We start from the raw sequence: 23,445 nt of genomic DNA, 5'->3' as shown, positions 1-23,445 counted from the left end.
AAACTACTTAAACATTTAACTGCTGCTCTTGTTTTGGTCTTAGTGTTGGAGATGGAGTGGTCCGTTGGCAAAGGCGACAGCGGCGCAGGTCTTCACACGACAGGACCGAAGCTCAAATCCCATCCGGACCGCCTCCCCGTACGCAAGGGTGACTTCCTTGCTACGGGTAAAATTAAGTCACAGAAAGCCAGAAATGGCAGGCCGAGACCTCTCGAGGTTGTAGTTCCAAGGAAGAAGAAGAAGAAGTTTAGGCCAAGCACTAGGTCATGCCTGCTATTCTGGCGTACTAGACTTCTTGATACCACGTAGCTGGATAGTCAGTCTTCACTACATTTATCATGGCTTTCAGATAAATCGTGAGGAACATAGAAATAGTCAACTAGGACCAAGACTACGGATCGGACACCCATTCGCACTGTTCCCCCGGGAACTTACTATCCAACTACCTGGGATTCACCAGTCTAGATCGATTTGATGGCCGACATGACCTAGAAAATCGTTAAGCCAAGCAAAAGAGATATTCAACTAGGAATAAGACAGGACCTGGAATTACGCATACTGCGGAGCAAAAAAAATGCAGAGGTTCAAACGAGTAGTAAACGCTAATTTATCGCAGGTGTCATATCAGAAGCCAAACAGCAGGTTGATCAGACGATTTGACCAAACATATGCTGTTTCGGGCATAGTTTGACTGTCACTAAGACTACGGCTACATGATGTTTTAAAACATTTTTCGCTCTACTAAGGACAAATGTTAGTTCCAAGACTTTTTATTTTATTTTGAATGATGCTTAGGTTGTGGCCTAGAATAGTTGTATCAAATTGGCGTGCTTTAAGCATTGAAAACATTTTACTTTTAGCCAAAAAATATACTTTCCAGCAAATAATTTACCGAGAGCAATAAAAAAACTTCAAGCAACTCTTCGAACTCTGGACGCTATTGAAATCTGTTCAATATCGTCCTGAAATCTGAAATCTGGACGCTCAGTAACCGGGATATTTATCTCAATGATATACTTTGGCACGGCCTGGTAACAGAGAATAGCTGCATTCTCCACACGACAGGACCAGATATCATATCTCATCTGAACCGTTCCTCCGTGGCAAGGACTACAAGGGTGAGATGTAGCAATAAGTCTAATCTGGCATGGAGGACGTTAGGCCAAGAAAAACTATCTTCAAATTAAATACCTCTAACAGACAATATTGAATTCCAGTGTCCAACAGAAAGGAACCATTATCAAATCTCATACGGATCGTCTCCCTATACGCTGGACTGACTCTCTAGCTAATTTATTTCAGGGGAGTCAAAAGACCTCAGAGGTCTCTACGATCTCTGGAGTTCGTAGTGCAAAAGTAGAAGAACAAATTGAGCTAAAAAATTGTGAGACATATGTTCAGGAAAGGCTGCTAAAACTAATAACAATACCTGTATAAGACTTGTGGTTGCTCAGGATCACCAATCTTGAATTTTAAAATTTGCAGTTACTTAACATTTGTATGTACCTAACCGATTTCTCTTTTCTTAATCTCTCCCACAGTGCTAACACACGTTACAGAAGTCCCTGAGTTTCTAACAGTGTTTTTTGTGAAACAAAGTTGCGCAACTTATCCAGACCCCCCCGTTTGGTACTCATCAGATGCAAAGCTCGTACCGTTTAACGTTCCCCAGTTGCTAGTGGGTGCCAAAACGGAGAAAAGGATAACACGGTGATTGAAAAACAAAAAAAAAATGTGTCAAACAAACGCATCCCAACGGTTCGCAAATCTTGGGCAAACGCTCACATCACAAAGAGTGCCGATGCTGCTCAGTACGACGGTTCGTGTGTACGTGCGTATTGCGTGTTAGAATTGTTTTATCCTCGCGTGCCTGTGTGTAGTGTGTGTGTTTTGCCGTGCTTTTAAATCGAACAGTTTCTACGTACGTCACCCGGCATACACAGCGACCGGTGACGCTGTCACACCTCCACACGGCAACAACAACGACAACAAACCGCCGCTATCAACCTGGCCGTTCGATAAAAGCAACCGAGAGAGAGAGAGAGAGAGAGAGAGAGAGAGAGAGAGAGAGAGAGAGAGCAAGCGAGAGCATAAACGGAAATATCCTGGTGCGTTCCGTGAGAGCGTCCTGATCCGTATCCGTGAGTGGCCCGTTGTTGGGCGTTTTGTAGTATATTGTGTGAGTTGCGAAAGGAAAAGTGGATAAAAACAAAGCAAAACGATCAGCAACGCGTTTGTTTGTTGTGGAGACCATCCTCAATTAGTAGTGCCAGGCGTCACCACAAACGGCAATCGTGTGGTGTCACTATCAAACTTCAATCAAACCAATACCATAACGGGGCTCCGGAGAAGTAGTAACTCACGGAAGACGTCATCCGGTGTCCAGATGCTCCAGCTCATTGCCACAGGGTATTTATGGATGGATTTTTCGGAGGCTGTTTCGTGTTTTGGGTAGAAATATCCGCGACGATGTGTCCAACTAAAAACTAACTGTTTAAGCGTGTGTGTGTGTATGGTTATGTGTTTGATTTACCGCTGCGTCAGTGAGTGTTGAACATCTGGGCATAATAGTGCAGCATAGCTAATCGAGGCCTGGTGCGAAATCTCCAAAACAATTGGCGCGTTTACGACACCGAGTTCAGTTCCTTGCAGTCTGTTTAGTATCTGTGATGTCGTGTTTAGTGTGATTGCTAACGATCCGTTTATTTGTTGAGTGTGTTTATCATCATCCGCTCAGTCCTCACTCACCCACATACACGTATAACGGCACGGTACGGACGTTAGTACGTACTCGCAGAGAATAGCAGCTTCCCGAGCGCTCACCGGGAACTCACTCCCGAGCTAAATATATCGGTTTGTTGTCGTTGTTGTTGATTTGCCCATTCAACTCACATATTCACTCACACAGATACATACAAACACACACAAGAACATTCTCGCGGACTCGGCGACCTACTGTTCCTGGCGCAGCGGTACCACGGTCGCATCTTGCGCTGCTACCCTTGCTGACGCGTGAGCGCAATTGCAACTGCATGCGAGCGCACTCGCTCGCTGCACTGCTGCCAACATGCTCTCTTACATGCTGCCAGTCGAGGAAAAATCACCATCCGCAGCGGCTGCAGCAGCAACGCGTAATCTAAGTCTCAACCTGACCACAACAACCGCCACAACAACCGCAGTCGGAGGTGGCAGTGTTGGCGGTGGCGTGGTAGTGTCGACCGGAGGTTCCGCTGGTGGTGCTACTGCTACGATCGCGCGCGACTGTAACACCGGTGCCAGTACTATCTCGGCCAGCACCTCCGCCAGTACCGGACAGGTGCGCTCCATCATCAAACCCACAGTCAAACACGGTACCGCCAACCATCGCTATCAGCTGATCGGATCTGGTGGAACGGACGCGAAACTGCTCGGCCCGGGTGAGGGGCGTCAAACACGCCACGGTTCGGGACATTGGCAGGACGAGCAGGAGGTGGAACCAGATCTGTGCGACGAAAGTACCAACCTGCTGGCCGGTACCGGCTGTGGTGAGGACGACGACGACGTGGACGAGCGGGAGGTCGGTATTGACGATCGGCCACGGCGTCCCGGTCCGGTGAAGAGTGACAAAAACTTCAACAATCTCATAGTGGTAACGAACGGTCGACATACGACGAAGCCCACCAACGGGAATCATGCAGCTTCAACGCCCAAGCTGGCCAGTGCACTAAAACCGACGAACAACTGTGTGAGTGGTCCAGTGGGACGTCCGGGCAGCAGCAGTAGTAATAGTGGTGGTGGTGGTGGAGCTGCTGGTAACCACACCAGCAGTAGTGGAGGTGCCTACTACAATGGCTACATAGCCGTCAGTGGCGACAATGACGATGAGCACCATCGGATGCTGGTCAGTGCAAACAATCTGCGGAATACGAGTGTTGTTGAGCAGCGGCAGGAGTGGAACGCCGCCGGTCGTAACGGTGAGGGGCTTGTCACGAGCGCCGCCACCACGACCGACCCACCGAGGCCAGCTTCCTCCAGCTTTTCAAGCACCTCGCGCATAACCACCACCACCAACGGCAACTGCCGCACGATGAACAGTCTGAACGGGAACCTAATGGGGACGGAACCACCACCCGCTGTTGCTCCGTTGCCGCTGGAAACGGCAGAGATGGGTAGTGGTGCGGCGGACGTCTCGCTCGGCAGTGACTCGGACTCGGCGACCGGTGCCGGTGGTTCGGCCACAACCGGCGGCGGCAAGAAGGTGAAGCTGAACAAGCTCGGCGGCAACAAGAACGTCACACTCAAAAGGTAAGAGAGACAGATCGGAGCTGATGCGCTGCAGTGGTAAATTGATCATTAGTCCTCAGGGTTGTCCAATTTTTCCGAAGAGTGTTGGGAGTCAACACAAGGATTCAAATATTCGTTTTTGTGGAGAGAACTTCTTTTAATATCTGAAGACTGGCGATCTAATCCCATCCAAATTTGATAAGTAGTAAGCCAAAAATGTCAGGCATGAGGCCTTAAGAGATCTTTTAGCCAAGAAAAGGAAGAATGGTCTGATTATCCTTCAGATGATTCGCTTGTTACAAGTTGAAGGTTTCGATAAGTATCTATATGGTTCAATTGGTACGCTGGACCTACTATACAGCAACGGCATGCCAAGACCTCTTGTGGTTGTAGTGCGAACCTTTCCAATAACGCAATGACCACTAAATTCCTTTCTATTTTCCCCCGGTTTGCAGGACTTATTATCTAGGTACGAGCAACTTAACCCTCGTAACCATAGCAACAAATTCTGAACGCCATGCTAATATAATGGAAAAGCAAATGGAATTTCTCACAATTTAAGGTCACATTAGCAATGTCACACGATATCCTACACGTGTTCACTTTGTTCTGTATAATGGATTGTTGCCAATAACTGGCTCTCAACCCACAGAGCAAAACAAAACTCAAATCCAGATGTTAATCAAATTGTTGGTGACCAAACAACAACTTAGTCACCAGTTAACGTTGACCTGCTGCATGGAAATTTTTCCAAGCAAAAGAAAACCGAGTAGCTGTTGTTTTAAAGTTTTGCATTCTTTTGAAATCGTACGTTGGATTACAGCCAAGGACTAACGTGCCTACATGCGTTTGATTTGGCCGCGATTGAGGACCTTTTTGCGAAATAACATTCCTTAAAATTTCTTTGATGGTTGGTAATGTACTTTTTTTTTGCTAGACCTCTGTTCCAAAACTTTGCCCTTTGTTGACACATTGCTTCAAGGTTGCGCTTTGATATGGAAGGAGGTTTGACACGCCTGAATGTACATCAAAGAAAGCGTTAGAAATGAACTACTGCTCGAAAACTATCCTGGCAGTGATCCAAACCATCAACTACGTCTCGAACAGTTTTCCACCCAAAACCGTCCTCTCTCTGCTATCGCTCTCTCTCTCTATCCTTTTATTGCTCGTTGAATGTTCAAGGCAATCCCGCTAAAGATGTAGGTGTAGGAGACGCATTAGCAGCAAAGACGACTTTCATCGGGGTGCGGCTGTTGCTGCTGCTGCCAATAAAATGCGCTCGATAAGACGAAACCGTCCGATGACGTCCGTGCACCGCGCTGCCATTTTTGCCCACATGGCTTTTGCTAGCGCGCGTGTGTGTGTGTGTGTGCGTTCTTTAATGAGTGGTTTTGCATGCGTTAAATAGGGCTTTTAAGGATTCAAGGTCAAATGCGCCACTCCGACATCGGGTCCGACGTTTTTGCTGTTGTGTCCTTCCAATATCCCGGGTTTTGCAGGACTATCTCAACACTTGGCATCCTGCGAACCAATGCACCAGTCAGTGTGTCCCCAAGCCTGAATCGTTTGTAACGGGGAGTTCTTGATATATTTTTTTTCTTTTGCATTTGGGGGCCTGTACGAAGATTGAAGGTCACGCCATGCTCACGTTTTTGTGGTGCAGAACTTGCAGGACTTCTCGGCTGCAGCACCAGATGCAGGTGCAATGAATGGTGCATTCGAGAGACAGAGACAGAGAACGCGCGAGAGAGAGAGACCAAGTTTTAGCAAACAACTAAAGGAGAGATGAATCATCATAATCAAAGGGTGTTAAAAGCGTAGATGACGTTTGTTTGTTTTTGTTTTTGTATGGCAATTAGCAAGAAGGTGTTAAATAGCTTCAACCATATGGGAGAAAAAAGATAAAGATAGAGAGAGAGGATTTTTTTCTAAATTGCATTTTATTGCACTTTGCAAAACCTACAAAGGTGACATTTCGCTGTTAGGTGCAAAAACAAAAACAAATGACATTTTCACACATTTTTGCTGCTGTTTCGTGACACCACAGCAGCCGAAGGTGTGTTGCAGTGACCGTCTCATCGGTTTTTTTCCTCCTTTCTGCTGGAGCAATGAATGTTCACCCTCGACCGTAAAATATTTAATTCGTTTCGGTGTACCTGACGAACAGGCTTTTAATCGCTACGGTTAATCGAACGTAACGCTGGACATTGACGGGCGTGTTGATAGTTTCGAGACGGTCCACGTAAGACCCGTGTGTTGTATAGCTTGTTGTTTTACTGTGGTTATCGGTAAGCGATGTTTGTTTGTTTACATTTTTCGAATTTAGTACCGATTTAGGGATGGTTGATTAAGGCTGTTTGTAAAATAAATGTTCAATTTCTAACGATTAGTTGCAGTTACTTATCGTTGAGCTCTGTGTGTGTTTGTTATGGTTGGTTTGATGCTTCAAGGCACTGCAATAATACACTTATACTAGAGTTTAATATTTTTTATGCTTATATTTGAAATCTTTTGCGTTTTTACCAATACCACTTTGTTATTTATTACATGTTGCTTTTATAAAAAACTCATATGGGTTTTTTTTCGTATTATTATCATAACATCAATTTTTTTTTCAAAGGGTCCACAACCCTTCGTTTTTCGGGTATCTCCGACTTGTAAGATGTTGAAATGGTTTTTCTCGTATTGAGAAGAACACCGAGTCTGTCAAAACAATAAATAAACAATAAATCACTAAAACTATAATGAACTTCCCAGGGCGGGTCGAAACGGGGTTCAATTTTATGATGTAATTTTTTATCACGTTTTCCAGTGGACGGCAACCAACGTTGGGAAGATGGAATAGATTTTTAAATTCATGCATATTAAAGTAATATTTTTCGGATAAAGTCTGAACAACTTCTTCTTTGGCCCAACGACCTCTTGGGTCGTTTTTGTCTTACTAGACTTAATGATACCTCGCCGTTGGATGGTCAGTCCAATTACGGAGGAACGGTCCGGATGGGATCTCGGAACGTCTACAAAAGCAGTCCTTATTTTACCAAATAAGGGCTCCAGCCCTGATACCCCAAAACCAAATGATCGGCATATTTTGTCAAGCAAATTTTCTGGCTCTCTGTGACTTTATTTTACCCGTAGCAAAGCAGTCAACCTTGCGTACGGCCTTGGAGGCGGTCTGGATGGGATTTGAGCTCCGGTTCTACCGTGTGAAGACCGCCGCAGTTATCGCATCGCCCACCGGACCACCCCACAAGGCCTTCTAGAGATATTCTTTGAGCGTTGTTGCCTTTATCTAAAATCGTTTCCCTATCGTTATGGCTGATCGGTTAGTGTATAGGGACTCTGAGACATTACACTTCATTGTGGGTCATGTGTTGCTACGGGTTAAATCAAATTTAGGAAGCCAAAGATGAACGGGCAAGATCTCCAGAGATTGTAGAGCCAAAGTAGAAGAATTCCATACCTTCACGTTGACTTCAAAGAAAAATATAATCTAGTCTCTTGTGAAAGTTTCCAATATTTTCTTGCTAGTCGATTAAAATCTGCGAGGCCTTTGCCGAACCCTGATCCGCAGTACAAGTTTTAATCTGTATCCATACCTGATACACTGCACTGATGCCTCGTTTGGAATGGCGGTCGTGTGCAATAAATTACATCACGTGGTGCGGTGAAGGAGTTTCGCCCACCCATGAAACGCATCCATTCTGGAGGGAGTTGTGATCGGAGTATGCAAAAAAAAAGGTACAATACCCGTACGCGAAACGGCACGCGAATTTGTCAACCCCGTCAGACCGTCTGCGAGTGCGATCATGCATGCGATCGTGAATGAGTTGTTTGGTCGGGCATGGAAAGACCTCCGGGCTTAGCGCAGTAATTGGAGCAAATTTGTTGGACTTGTTCGTTTGTTTGGTTTGTGCGTTGTTTGCTAACCCGCCGGCTTATGTAATCGTGTGAACATGTTTTTCCTACTCTACTGGCGCGAATTTACTCCATTTTGATATAGCATAAGCATTTCCAAAAGTTTGATGGCAATCGCTCGAGAAATGAAATTTTGCAACTAGCAACTCCAGAAGATTCACCGGTTAGGTTAGTAATGCCCTGGTGTGTTTTGAAGTATCTATGAGGGAGAAATTGTTTTCCACTCGTATAAACAACTAAATCGCGCACCCCTTCAAAAGTGACGCCATACATACTGCCGCTGATCGTCCAAATATCGCTAGCAGAGTGAAGAAAACCTCACCAATTTCACATTAGGCCTGGTGGTGTTTACCTCCTCCGGAGTTCCCGAGTATGGTCCCCGTGCTTGCCCAATCGTAGCGCATTCGCTGCAAAAGCCGTTCTTTTGTGGGCCTGCTTTTCCCGCGTGCTAAACATTAAAACGGTAGCAAACGGTGCAATGGTGGCGCAATAAAGTGTGTACCGAGACACTCGCTTCAACCTGCCCCGTTTTGATCGAACTTTGAAGCGCACGAAGAGTCCATTTCACAAGCGACAGGCGAAAACGTTTGGCCCAAAATGTTGTGGCGTTTAGTTGGTTCTGTCCGGTAGCATACACACACGTGGGCCGGGTCTGGTGGAGAAGATGGTTGTGATGCGCTCGTTGTTTAGTTGAGGAAAATTCGATGAAAGAACCGACACCGGGTACCGTTAAACTACATGCACACGCGTAAACAACCGAACTTCAGCTCCCCAGGTCAAGCGTTGGGTAGGAGCGCTTGTCTTCGGTAGAAAAGCTGGAAACGATCACCGTTGGTAATTTCAGTGTTTTGCAGGGTAGTCAAACTAGCATGTGGATGGATTCTTATCGAACTCTTTTATGCTAAAGTCTGAATCTTTTATAGAAGCTTCAGTTAGTTTGACAGAAATAAATCGTGACTAATGGCATATGACGAAGCATTGGACTAACATTTTAGTCACCCAATCTATATAAAGACTCTTAGATACAATCTAGTCCCGCTCCAGTCATGAATTAGGAGGATTCCGACCTAAAGATATGGGACAAATAAAAGGCAATGGTGGCCTAATTTTCATCAAGTCGTGAAAAAAAAAATCTTAAACACCATGGACAATGAATGGAAATATGACATTCCTTAACGTTACCACCATTTTCTAAACAGCTGATTCACACAAAATGCAAATAAAAAATATCAGAAATTTGTAATAATAAATCTTTGGTTTTCACATCCGTAGGCAAAAACCACGTAGCATATTCATCACCATACAAACCGGTACGGGTTGTTGCAGTGTCGTGCAGTTAATTTTCCTTTTGTTTTATTATTTTAAAAATAAGTTACGAATCGAAAACATGTTTTTCAATTCCTTGCGCTCTTGCTATCTTTTGTTGTTTTGTCATTTGCTGTTGTTTAGTGCGAAAACATACACTCTACTTGACAAAAATTTGCCAACCCAAAACAAAATTTGAATTGTGCATTATAAATTCCGATTTGGCAACGTTTATTTTGAAAACCCATTTCGGAGATAATAATGCTGTCTACCAAGTGGGTAACCGCTTAGCAATCTTTTTCGCCGAGAGCTAATGGAGCACAATTAAGTCATAGTGTTAGTTTGATTTTGTGGGCCGTGGAGGCGTCAACGGTGCCGGGCTTCACACGGCGCATTCCCTATCCCATCCCATCTAGAGCATTCCCCCGAAGTGAGCCCTGACTATCCAACTACGTGGTATCATAATGTTTAGTTAGCCGGAAAGAGGACATGATTTAAAACGTCGTAAGGCCCAAGAAAATAGGTCCGTACGTAGGTCCGTCACAGAAAGCCAGAAATGGCAGGCCGAGGTTGTAGTGCCAAGGAAGAAGAAGAAGAAGGCCCAAGAAGAAGAAAATCATAGTTTGATTTTAAATGTTCTATTCTTCTGAAAGCACTATCTCAATTTTGAATAAAGAGATAAATGAAATTCTTCTTTTTTATTTAATTTACAAAATATTCGGTGAAAATATTCGATATGAGATTTTAAAAAACATTCATAAAAATTCTTGAATTCTTCAGAAATTCTTGATAGAAAGTGAATTTTTGACGTCTCTCAAAACTTGTTCTGATTACACAGGATCGAGCTGTCAAAAATCAACATTTACCTTGTACCTATTTTCGACAGACTTTAAAGCGAAAAAATAATCAACCATCAGGATTTTAAAAACTCAATGAGGATTGAATAATTTTTAAACCAATTCCATTGTTCAGAAAAAATGCAAACCGAAATTTTTAAGGCGCTAATTTGCTTAATCACGAACAGATATTTCGATGTTTCGGTTAAATACTGATCTAAATGAGCCAAAACCTCGTACTTGAAAATTGAAACATTGAAAATAGTTTTTAAAGCTGAATGAACATTTTTTTCAAAAATATGCTGTTTTTGGCTATCTGTCGAAAATAGGTACACTGCCGAAAAACTGGTACTCTATTTAAAAATAAATGGAATTAATTTTTCTACATTTTCTTTTATTCCGATGTTTGACATTCCTGTCCTACGCATTCAGTACCCGTTTACCGTTTCCTGCTTAACGTGTATGTATATTTTTTCCGCCGTTGCTGCTACTCCTCTAGCCATATTTGCTTACCGCTACACACTCGCATTCATTATTGCCCAGGTGACTCACCGCTCCCCCACCCCGTTTTCCCCCGTTCCCGTTCTGTTTTCCACCTCTTCCATCCCGTTCCATTTTCATTATGATGTTGAGTGAGGCGAGCTCGAGACTCGTCGAAAGTAAAACAAAACCAAGCAACTGTGTTTAAACCTGGAAGTAAGCTTATAGCAGCAAAACAAAAAAACGAACAACAAGCAACAACAAAAAAAAAAAACACCAGCTACTATCCTCCAATTCCGAATTGGAAAACTATTGGGGGAGAGAGAGAAGTAAAAGAAAGAAAAAAATTAAACAATCCCACCCCCGCGCACGTGTGTTTGGGTTGGAACATCCCGAAAAACAAGCACCACAGCCGGCGGCCATTGCAATAAACAAGAAAATTCAATTGCCAATTCGGATTGGGGATGGGATGTGTTCGTTTTGTGATGCATACACAAGTATGTGTATGGATTATCGTTTCGATCAAAGAAACGGTGAACAGCTAAGCAAAAAAAAAAACACAGAAAACCCTCATCAACGCAGCAGATCAGCTGCTTTAGACGTAAACACGGACGGACGGCAGAAACTTTAACCGTGTATGCTAATTTGGCAACGAAAGAAAAGAAAACCAACACACAAAAAAAAAACGAAACGAAAATAAAACCACCAACACCCATGCCAGCGATGACATCAGTTGGTGGTGCGTGTAAGACAGACGCAGGGGTGTAGAAGTCCTCTGTAGAATGTTGTGGGCAAATCTATTAGAACGATCATAAACCGAGATAGTAGATGATATATGTAAATGGCCACAACCACAGCAGCAAAACTAATCCACCAAAACGTCATCCACCATTTTTGGTGACTGTGCGCCCCAATTAGAGCACCTCACGAGTGCGCCATGTTTGGTGTGCTGGAAGATATTGTTCAAAATTCGGACCCGTCTCACAGTTCGGCGTCAAGGTTATGGTTATCAATAAATGTACACTGTCTTACGGTCTGGTTGGTGCCATATCCTATATGGTGTCCAGACGCAATCTTTGCCGAAATTATTCTCTCCGTCTCGCCAGTGGGTAGGGACATTCCATCTTCGTCCAGCGGTGTACGCGAGCGTGAAGAGACCGCGAAGTATCATTGATGACAGCCATAATGGTTGTTAGTATGATGGTCGTGATTTTTTTGGAGTGCATATAGTTAAAACAATCTGCATACCGAGAGCTGGGGCTTCGGTTTAGGAATAATGCGCCATTTTATTCCTGTTGATTGTGGAGTTGCGGATGGCGTGGCGTTGAGATTCGGTTTTTCGGGATATTGAAAAACCTTTGCGGATACTCGTTGCTTGGTGGAGTGATGTATTAGTTTGAGTTCAGTTTATCGTCCGGTTAGCTGCTCTCAATGCTCTTGAAGTTGGTGAAGTCTCTGTCAAACATTGTAGCAAGAGTTTCCCTACTTTGTGCGATCTTGTGCCATCATCTTCCTCAATTGCATTTTGCATTGCAAACAACCTGGTGGAGAAAATTATGGGATAAAGGGTCAACTACTTCTTCCCGCTTTACCCTTTCCCTCTCTTCCTCTGTCTCCCTGTTCCGGGTTCAATTGTCAAAAGCTAGTACCAAGTGCTACCGAACCAACTACCCATACCCTCGTATTGGCGCGCTCCGCAATTGTGATGCGATCGATCGATTGTTGTGCCTCCATCACCGCTCGTGATCATTTCGCCGAGCTTCGGTGGGAAATGGCGTCGCGGTTCCCAGCACAGACAGCTGCATCGGCGCAAGCAGACCGAAGAAGAAGGTGAAAAATGCTTCTCACAACTACCCCCCACCACCCCAAACGCCCCGGGTAATGGGGCTTTTCCTGCCGTCCGGACGTTTATCTCCACTCCCCCCCCCCTTTCCCCACGCAATGGAAATGGTTGTCTGCGCCACACCACACATTCTACGGGCTGCATCGTATCGTCTGCACGGTCTCTGAATGAGCACGTCGGAGGTACGTTGATCTGGTTGCGATCGGTTTGTTTAATGATGATGATGACGATGTTTGCTGCTGTTACACAGGAGAGAGGACGTTGCGTTGCGTCGGTTGGCATTAGAAAGAAGACGATGAATCTACTTTCGCCCCGGAGGAAAATTATTGCAGTTACCGTGCCCGCTTCCGATCCTACCTCTGGATGCCACGGATCACGGCGTAGAAAACACACTACACTTTCGCCCGATGCCTCGCGACCTAGAATGTCCTGGGACGGGTTTTTCTTGAACAGGCCGTCGTCGTACGCTGATCGACAGGCACGGCGCGAGGCGTATGATTTAATTGCAGAGGTTTTTTTTCGCCATGAGCAGGCTTCTCCCTCGCCAGTCTCCAGTAATCCCGCAGCCCGTAGTCGGAGTGAAAGAATCACATCTGGAGCCCGCCGGATGAGATGAGATCTTCTCAATCAGACATTAGGGTATTAGGTTGGGACCACCACCACCACCGTGGTGGGTAGAAAGTCTCGCATGCATCATCCAACCGGCAGTAATTGTGATCGCCGGACTCCGCAGTTGTCCATCATGGGGTCGCATCAAAGGGGGTTCGGTGACACTTAACGATGTCTCGATAGGAGACATGCGCAAATGCAAGATTGACGCGTTGTGCCGATTAGCTTCAATTATCATACTGCTGATGTGTTTTGCCCTCGCAACAGCGAACTCTACACCGGCAGGTTAAGGATGGGAAATGGGTTTTTTTTTTGTTGTATTTGGTTTTTGGGATGAACAGCGGGGCTGGTCTGCTAGCTCTTCTAGCGGATCTTCTCGTTCGCGGGTGCAACACGATCATGTCATGTGCAGCAGACTGCCGCCTACATCTAGATCGTTCATTCAATTGATGCACTTTAAAGTCCTCGAACCTTTCCCCACGACACCATCAGGGGGAAAACAATAAACATCGGCCCAGATGTTGGCCATTCCTAGTAAATGATGTCAAATGATGCGATGGATCGGTTTGTTTGGTGTGCGTGTGTGGCTTTGTTTTTATTTGTTCTGTTTGTTTTTGTAAACTTAAAACAATCGCGCTCTGGTACTGGTGATGTCAACTATCGAACTCGTATGTCAATTATTCTCTCGGGGTGGAGGAGGTTAATTAACCCCTTTTTTGCTGAGCTGTCATCGACATTAATTTGATTGGCAGTGTTGCCAGTTATGCAGATTTTTCAAGCCATAAATTTTTGCATATCAATTTTGCATTTTTTTCTCATTTTCACCATCTTTTTCTTTGTCTTATGTGTGTGTACTTTCGCGTCGTAAAGCACACAGGGAAATTAATTTTACCATCCTCGTACACGACTGGTGCACATGCAAATACATCAGCCGAGCGCCTCTGTCCGTTATCATAATGGCGGGCCGGATATTGATGATCGATTAACTTGCTCGCACAATGAGCGATCGAGTCGAACCGTTTGGGTCGTTTAGCTTCCACCTCATGCATGCTCGTTCTCGCTCATTCTCTATCCCGCTCGATACGCTCCATCAAAATCGACGTTTCTGTCTGTGCTTTTCACCGATTATTGCATCTTTCGGCTCGGTTCGACGGCATGACGGCATGGGCATGTTTTGTGGGAGTCTTTTTTTGTGTGCTGCTCATAGCAAGAGATTTTCCTGCCTTTCTTACCACACTCAACCACGTTTTACAGATCTAGGCTTACCGGCTTCCTCGTCGAACGAGAGACAGAGAGAGGGAGTGTCTGAGCCTCACGGTAATACTGCTTCACCGAATCGAACGAGAACCCGGCACGAGGTGTTGGAGGTGTGTCTCGTGAGAAAATATAAGAAAAGTGGGCTTGAGGAACAACTCCGAACGGTGTGTGTGTGTGTGCTTTTCCTTTTAACCGCTCGTGTACTCTCCTTTCACACCATCCCAAAACCCTCGCCCAAACGTCTGCACGAAATCGGAACGGATCGATATGCCGGCTTGCCCCGATCAATCTGGCCCTCCCCGTCTAGGCTGTGAAGCCATTATTTTGCTAACCAATTCAGTTTGGGGGCGCGCTGTGAAATAACGTGATGGAGAAAGTTCTGCCTCTGGTTCACCCGGTGTGAACCCTCACAACCCGATGACGGTGATTTTGACAGACAGACAGAAACACTCACACACGTACTGCAAACTCATCGCATAAAAAATACAAAAATAGCCCTACTATGAACAACTGTTACGGAGCGCATCCTCAGCTCATCTCGGAAACGAGAAACCATTTTGTGCGTGTTTGCGTTCGGGGATCTTCTCGGGAGAAGACCTCCCTGCATGCATTGGCATAGATAAGCGTGGTAAAAGTCTGGAACAGCTAGTGTTTATTTTTTTCCGTCGAGTTTGGCAGCACTGCCGTTGCAGAAAAGCCATTCCCTCTTTGGTTTTGAACCGAATCGGTTTATGAAGTTCGTAGATTGTCTTCCTCATTTTCTAACCTGAAATACGCCTGTTGCAGATACAGTTGGAGTAAGTGAAGAACGAGGGACCGGGCAGAGAGTGATTATCGTGCCTCCATTAGCAGCTGCTGCTACGTTCTACCCCGAGGTCCGGGGTATAGTGGTGGTTGACCTACGACCGTCTAGGCGATTATATATATAAATGGAAGATATACACGAGTAGAGTTATCCGCAGACGACTTTATTTTCGATGGGCGTTATTTTTAGCATCATTTTCCCATAAGTGTTTTCCCGAAGCATGGCGCAGTTAATTGAGTCCAGGGCACGGCGGTCCCAGTGATACGATCGTTATGATCGATGCGTTCGGCCAGTGTTTTTCATGGTGTTGTTTGGGGAGGTTGAGTAAGAATTTAAGCTCATGACGCGACAGAGAATTTCAGGTTCCATAGAATTCAGAAGAATTACCACGCAGAGACTTAGTCTTAATATCATATACACACCCAGCACTAATATAACGCTTTCCAGTTTACGTAACGCTCACTGATAACGCTCTCAGATAGTAGTGAGGCGGCATCTATTGCAAACCATCGAAAGCTTTATCAAAAATCGAACTCTACGCTCTCTATGATTGGACATTCGGTGTTAGTTGCTAGTGTTGTTGAGCTCAAAATGACTTTCCAACAGCGAAAGAGGTTACAGACTTGACAGATGTCACAAGGTTTTACTGATGGGATCTGACTGTCATTAGAGTTTAATTTTCTTAGTTTCTTAGACCAACTCTTGAGAGGACTTGTTGTCTGCTTTTAATGACTTCTTTGACTTGATTTACCCCTGCAAACGAGGACCAGTTCCTTGGTGATGTCATCAATAGTACTTCGTGATTAATATAATTGGCGTAAAGAACTGAGTCATCGCTTCGGTATTTTTGAGGTTATTGTTATTTTAAATTACGTAATCTTGTTCCACATTCAAAAACTAATCCTTTCAAGCTGTCATATAAATCCTACCGAGCAGGAAGAAGCAAGAACCTCCGAATAATAGCTTCCTATTTATTTACAAAATAAATGTGTTCTTGCATGCGCATACAATCATTCAAGCAAATGCATTCAGCAACGCACTATAATTCATTAACGCTCTGTGTACTCTGCACCAGCCGCAGGAACCGGTACACCGGATTCCGGTTAATGTTTTGCCGTATCTTACGGTTTTCTATATATTTAGAAATAAAACATTGATTTGCCGCTGTCGTTCCTTCTCTCGCCCGCATTCCCAATACCTGTCAATACGAGAAGGCATTGAACATTCTTCCATTTCCATTCGTCAGTCAGAAATATTCGTGGATGATTTTATGTTGTTGTTTTGCTATTTACTTTCACTCACCCGACGCCTTTCCAGCCCTGTTCCCTGCGAAACTAGTTGAAGGTGGATGGGTATCCGGAATGGTGAGGGCACGCGCCAAAAAATCTTCACTGCATTTTCGCGCTACCGATTCCAATTCCATGCCGGAATGCCGCCAGCCAGCCGCAAACGGTTTTTTGGGATCTGAAATTGAATAAAGATAAATTTAGCATCATTCAGCGGACCCCGGTGTGCAGGCTGCTACTGCTGTTACCGTCTGTGATCTGTTGCGCTATCTTTCGCTCGCTCTCCTTCACTCGCTCTATCGTTATCTCTTTCGTCTTTCTCCTGAAGACATTCTGGCCCTACCGGCCAAATGGAATATTGGTTGGTTGGGTTACCTCGAGCGCGTTTATTTCTTTTCTCCCCCCCCCCCCCAACCTCCCCCCTCTCGTGCCGTAGACATCGGCCATAATGTTCGTAAATCCGGCGCGAAACCATTGCCGGTCCGCATTCCGGGTGCGGTGCGAGTCGCGAAAATCAAAATGTCATAAATGTAAAATTTAGCAAATTGTGTACGAAATTCGGTGTTTGGGAACAATTTCCTTGCTGGAGTGAGGGGAAATGGAAGGTGAAGATGGAAGGAATCTAAGAGATGAGATTTTATGAGCTCATAATTTGACGCCATCCACGCCAGCGGCTGAATTTTTGTTCTCAACTGTTGTATACAGTCGAGCAAAATGGAGGAGAGAAAACAGTAAATAACTTTAACACCGGACGCGTTGGCATTGATATTTGGAGTGAGAAGAAGGGTGGTGTCGAGCAGATATTGCTGCTTATGTTTGTGTTCTGAGAATTGTTTTGTTATTCTTAATGTGATGAAAAATATAGTTGCGGATTTATTATCAGGAAAAAAATGTAGAGGTGCGTCCATAATATCCAAGAGTTTGACACAATACAGTTGTTATATTGAAAAAGTTTTTCATAAAGGAAATCAGTAAAAGATAATAAACACGGATCCTTAATAGCCCATTTGTATACAGTGTGCTCCCGACTTGAGCGATAATCCAGTTGCGCGGATTATAAAATTTGACAGTACGCTTAGAGTTTATAATGTGGATATAATTTTTGATTAAAAAAAACCCGTTAAGAATTGTGTTGGACGAAGATACAAAATTGTTGCGAGAATAAAAAATAAATTCTATTCGAAAGTATAAATGAGAATTAGATCTTCCAATACAAAATATAAATTCGAGCTACGATTTCGTTGGTCCGTATTATCTGCTTAAGTAAGACACTGAAATTACCGCAATTTTAAATTAAGCATTGCGATGGCTATGAACTGTTCTGGTGATTCTTCCTCTTCTTTGGTCTAACGAGCTTTTGGGTCATGCCTGCTATTTCTGGCTTACTAGACTTCATGATACCTGGATAGCTCACAGCTGATAGCTGGATAGTCAGTCCTCACTACGGAGGAACGGCCCAGATGAGACTTGAACCCCGGTCCTGCCGTGTAAAGACCGGCGCCGCTGTCGCCTCTCCACCTGGCTGCCCTCTCTTGTTCTAGTGATTATTGACATTTAAATCAGTATCACTATTATTTGAAGTTTCTAATTTGACATCTGACACATGAGCTTTATTCAGAAATTCATCTGTGGTTTAAAAACTGATAACTTGGGCTTATGTTCCTTTATTTATTAATAAAGTTTGTACAGTAACTGTGAAGTTTTAGCACATTTAGAGTCTTTTTTCGTCATTAGCGACCAATATGTCAAAATGGTATGATTGTTGTCAAACACTTCGGAATAACTTTCTTCTTCTTCTTCGGTGGCACTACAACCTCGAAAGGTCTCGGCCTGCGATTTCTGGCTTTCTGTGACTTAATTTTACCCGTAGCAAGGTAGTCAGCTTTGTGTACGGGGAGGTGGTCCGAATGGGATTTGAACCCCGGTACTGCCGTATGAAGACCGGCGCCGCATCCTGATGGAATCAGTTTACCAGTTTTGAATTAAGTACTGAATATTTGACAGAAACTGGTTATGTTTGTTTGTTTCTAACTGAAGTCTTTGTAGGCCCCTTTGTTAGTAGTAGTCTGACAGCTGACATGCGTCACTAACGGCAATTTTGAATTGAATATCTCATGGAACAGGAACAATCAATGCTGTTGTCTGATCAGTTACTTTAAAACTTGTCTTAATAGCAGCAATTTTGAAATGTCAAATTTGACAGCTGACATATGACAGGTGTCAGGTACGTCTTGTATTTAAATGGTTTAGAAAGACTCTTATCCCTGAAAGATCCGGCTCTCTCTTGGGACATTTTATACTATTTTCTTTAAAATCTGTCAACTATTTTTGGTGATCATAGCAGCTCAAAAAGCATGTTATTGCTGTCTTGTGTATGAGGGTACGGAACAACATCATCGGCTATTGTACCGTCCTACCGTAACCCATCTGCCCGATCTGATTTATGGGTTTGTTATTCCAGTTTTGCTAAAGTTAACGCACATCGCGCTCGCTGTTGTCTGCTGCAACCACAATCGCATAAACAACGAAATCAAACGGCAATAAGACTTTAAGCTATAAAATCTATTCCAGTTTTCCCTCCCCTCCTTCCCAGAGTTAACGATCTCCTGTTTATATGTGCCGTTTTTTTGCTTCCGTTTTTTTCCTTTTCCGCAGAGTATCGTTCGGCTCGTCCAAGGGCTCGATGGTGGAAACGCTCGTATTCGAGACGCCGACACCCCTGCCCGAGCACGCCGAGCGGGAGTTCTTTCAGTCGCCGGCAGTGCTGGCCGGTGCAGGACACACGACCGTGTACAGTGGCGGTAGCGGTCCGCCCGGCAATCTGGTGCACCATCACTATCCGAGCACGGGACTGTCCGGCTTGCATCATGTGCCGCATCACCATGCACCGTCGCATCACCACCATCACCATCTACAGTACCATCCGCAGTATTCCGGTGGCGGCTACCATCCGTTGGACGGTGGAACGGGCACGGCAGGACCGCACGACGACAGTGGTATCGAGCTGCAGGAAGAGTAAGTAGACACACACATACAATCACGCAAGTGCATGTGAGTTCTTCAGCGGTTGACCAGGGTAAGGACGGCAAGAGTTGAAGAGTTGAAGGGTCCTCTCGTCTCGCACACGAAATGTATGCGCCGCCATCGGGTGCCCGGCGTTCTTCCCATGCGTATCATGTTCAAATATCACTGATGTGCGGATAACTCTTAGACGAGCCCGTTCCCACCGACGACGCCGTGCAGAAATGAAGGGCAGAATCAACGAAATAGGAGCGAGCAAAATAAAACGCTCGACTTGACGTACGACCGTTCGCTCCAGTGGTCGCCGAATGTGCGGCGTCGCGGTGAGCGCGGACCGGGAACGAATGTCAGCATAATCAACCATCGTTGAATGGCAACACAATTGCAACGACACGCTGACATAACTCTAGCCTATTGGACCGGAACCATGCAATTATGTTGAATCGTTTTTTTTTTTTTGCCACGAACGGGATAAACCGGACCGGGGATCTCTGGGGCTGTGCGGTCGCGTAGGGCGGATCTGCAGCAATGTCCGACGAAAATTTTGCGACCGATGTACAGCGGGAGAGATCAGGTGGAGATGATGATCCACACAATGTGTGTGGTCGGCTTTTAGCGAGGTACCGTGTGCGCGCGGTGAATTCTTGACCAATTATGACACAGCGAGACACACGAGAAACCAAGCTCTTGAACCGGCTGTACGTTGAGGTTGGAGTTGTTTTTGGGGGGAACTGGAGCTGGACTCTTGAAGTTGCTTTCCGAGCGCCGAATAATCCGCCATGTGAGTAATTCTATCTGGCGTGGTAATATCGGTGACATGCAAGTACCTGACGTCGCACGTATCATTGAGTTCTGGTTGGGGATGCCTGTCACCGAAATTGATCCACATGCTACGTTCCAGAGCTCATCAATCATATATGTACGTACGGATTCTACATCGCTCCTCTGTCTAAACGCTTTTGTATCGCTAGCGATACGGATCAGAAAATTAAATCATTAAATTGCCATTTATCGTCTAGGGTTTCATTGATTCCAGGTTCTAAATATTCTATTATGACTGCTTTGGGTGTATGATATCGATTGTGTCCAGTATTGATCGATTGACAACTCTACTCTGTAAGGATTTTGTGTGATGTATTCGATAGTCAGTTCATTCGAGAGGTTATCATCACACCCTTTTATTTTGATAACTTACTGTTTATTGTTTACGTTTACGCGCTGATGCTATCCAGAACGTCTTTTAGAGCTATTAGTTTTCTTCCCATTTCGCTAAGAAACAGAGCTCGAAATAGCGCTATGACCTTGGCAACATTCTAACGTACAGGCAGAGGCATCATCCACGTTCCAGAGCTCATGAACAGCGCCGTGAAGCATATGCAAACGAGCTCCAAACTAAATAAAATTCCTGTAATTGACAACAGATGTCTAACCTTGCTCGCAGTGACCTATTACGCGGTCTTCATATTGCATCCATATTACTACACATCCGCTGTATTAGATTACTGCCGCGCCGTTTGCCCATTTGTTCATGGTCAACAGAAGCTTCATCAGTTCGACCACCAACGCATACCCACCCCATAAACACATACAGAGACGCGGGTTGTTTTAGCAGCTTCAGCATGGAAGCGTATGCAACTGCGAATCCCGTATTCTTCCCGTGTGTACGATTTTGTATGGGTTTACTGAGAGTGAGTGCCGTAGATTCTCTCAAGAGGCGTGTGAAAATCTATTTCATTCCCGTGCTCGCTCTCTAACCGGGGCCGGATGGAGCAGGCGCATACGAGTCTCTGTTGCATCACTTCCAGTGAGAGCCCCCGTACGGCATGTAACCAACGCGGACCGCTATGTTAGTGTGGGTTGATTTTGAACTTTTAGTTTGTAAAGTTCTGACTTTCCAAAGAAAGGATGATACGGACACGGCGAGTAGCTTCAAACAAACGAAAGTGCTCACATTGGGAAAGGCTAACAAAGGCAATAAAATGCTTCTTCGCTAGGTTTCGGGAGCGTACGCTGTGCATGGTAATTGTCCATATCGGATTAGGTAAATCAGTACAATTGAGTTTGTTTTCAGAAAATGGGTGAATAGGATTAATTTGTGAAGCAAGAGCAATGGGGTCCCTGATGACCTAAGCCAGTTTGACAGTTTTGACATTTTTATGCTGAAATGCTGCCATCTCTTCATTCAAAATATATAGACTTAACAACTCCACACATGCTTACTTACTTGTCAGGACCTAAAACCGGTCTTTTACTGCCTCAGAAATCCTCGAACAGCTTTCGGTCTAACGCCATCTTCTGCCAATTCTAAGTCTTGGATAACTCTGGTCGACGCATCAATGCTATCACTTCATCTCAATTTGCGCCTACCATGCCTCCTTGGTCCATGCGAGCGACCTTAAAAGTCTTTCGCCATAGACCATTTTTATCAAGCAAAACTTCAGAACTTAGATCATAGTACATATTACAAAAATAATAAAAACAAACTTTGTTAAGAGCTTCTTTGGCAAGGTCAATTCATGTCATTGATGCTCTAGTAATGTAAACCAAAATTTTAAAATATAAAAAAATATAAATTTTCATTATAACTCTGCAAATATTACAACTATATAAATGTTGAATAATTTGTCTAGCTCCATGAGAAACCCAAATTTGAACACATTGATTCCTTCACAAAACTATCGCAAATTTGTGAAGCGTTTAGCGATCAATCTCTCAAAATGGGTATGTCTGATGTCGAATGCTTCGAGATGAGTTCCCGTTTTCATCTGTTTTGGCCGGAAACTGCTTTGGTTAGACTGTTATATTCTTCATCGTATGTTATGGAGAAACCGGTTACAATTCATCGTCTTCATAAACCCCAATGATGTTTTTTATATTTAGTTATATTTAAAAAAAGTATTTAATTTAAATTATGTCAATATACGTGTGTGAAATGAAGGAGCACTATATTAGGGTGACTGTTGGTTTTAAATACAAATTTAAATTCAAATTTAAAATTTTTCGTTTTTATCTTACATTTCTTGGCATATTAACGGCTCAGCATTTCCGTCGATAAAGCATGACATATAAACGTTCTGTCTGGGTCATTATTTTTTCTCGATTTTTCCCTTTCCTTAGCAGAAAAATTGAAATGTTAAATATTAAAATACCTGACATATTACTTTTGCACAAGCGAGCGCACTTTTTAAAAAGCACCACCGTCCAACATGACATAATCAATTAATCTAGCGACTGTTGCCCATGGAAACTGTTACTGCGAGTCAGTCGGTGTTGATAAACGTGCACCATCTGGATCTCCTCGCCTTCCCGTGAGCTCCTGCTGAGTGCAACAGAAAATGGGCAGCAGAGAGCGAAAGAGAGAGAGAGAGAATGAAAATGAATACGAGTGGAAGTCACTCACTGGAAGTGGCCTGGAAATGTTGATTGGGATTGTTGTTGGGAATCTCCCTTGGGCGGAATGAAAGAGGCCACGCGGGATTATGCTTACTTTGTCGCGCGTACGCACCATCCCCACGATCCCATGCTTCATTCCAGCCCAGTGTGTGTGTGCTGTGTTTGCGTTGTTGTTTTTCGCCTTCTTGTCTATGCGTGTTGTGTGTGTGTGCGCCCGCGTGTATATTTGTGTGTTTGAGGTGTTTGGCACACACACCCATACTTACAGGCCGGTTTACCCATACAGGCGCGCGTACACACACACACACACACCGCTGAGGCCGCGAGTGGTGAGGGCGCCTCACTCGGTTCCGTTGGATCGCGGGTTCACTGTGTTGTGTGTGCCGCGTCGAAAGGGTCGAATGCGAACGAAAACACAATCAAATCTAG

The 23,445-nt window shown here is 44.5% G+C and overlaps 1 protein-coding gene across 2 annotated transcripts in view; it reads left to right on the top strand.

Moving 5' to 3' along the window:
* The window catches only part of LOC118509948, a 67,530-nt gene that overhangs the window by 14,566 nt on the left and 29,519 nt on the right, over positions 1–23,445 (top strand). For both annotated transcript variants that reach the window (XM_036051294.1, XM_036051283.1), the window contains exons 3-4: positions 1,542–4,284; positions 19,258–19,617. In XM_036051294.1, the coding sequence (XP_035907187.1) occupies positions 3,068–4,284; positions 19,258–19,617 (1,577 nt within the window). In that variant the 5' untranslated portion in view covers positions 1,542–3,067. The remainder of the gene's footprint in view (positions 1–1,541; positions 4,285–19,257; positions 19,618–23,445) is intronic.

The sequence above is a fragment of the Anopheles stephensi genome, chromosome X, assembly GCF_013141755.1.
Source record: "Anopheles stephensi strain Indian chromosome X, UCI_ANSTEP_V1.0, whole genome shotgun sequence".
In the NCBI taxonomy this organism is placed as follows: domain Eukaryota; kingdom Metazoa; phylum Arthropoda; class Insecta; order Diptera; family Culicidae; genus Anopheles; species Anopheles stephensi.
Note: the sequence above shows the minus strand (reverse complement) of the source record. Positions and strands in the feature narration are given on the sequence as shown.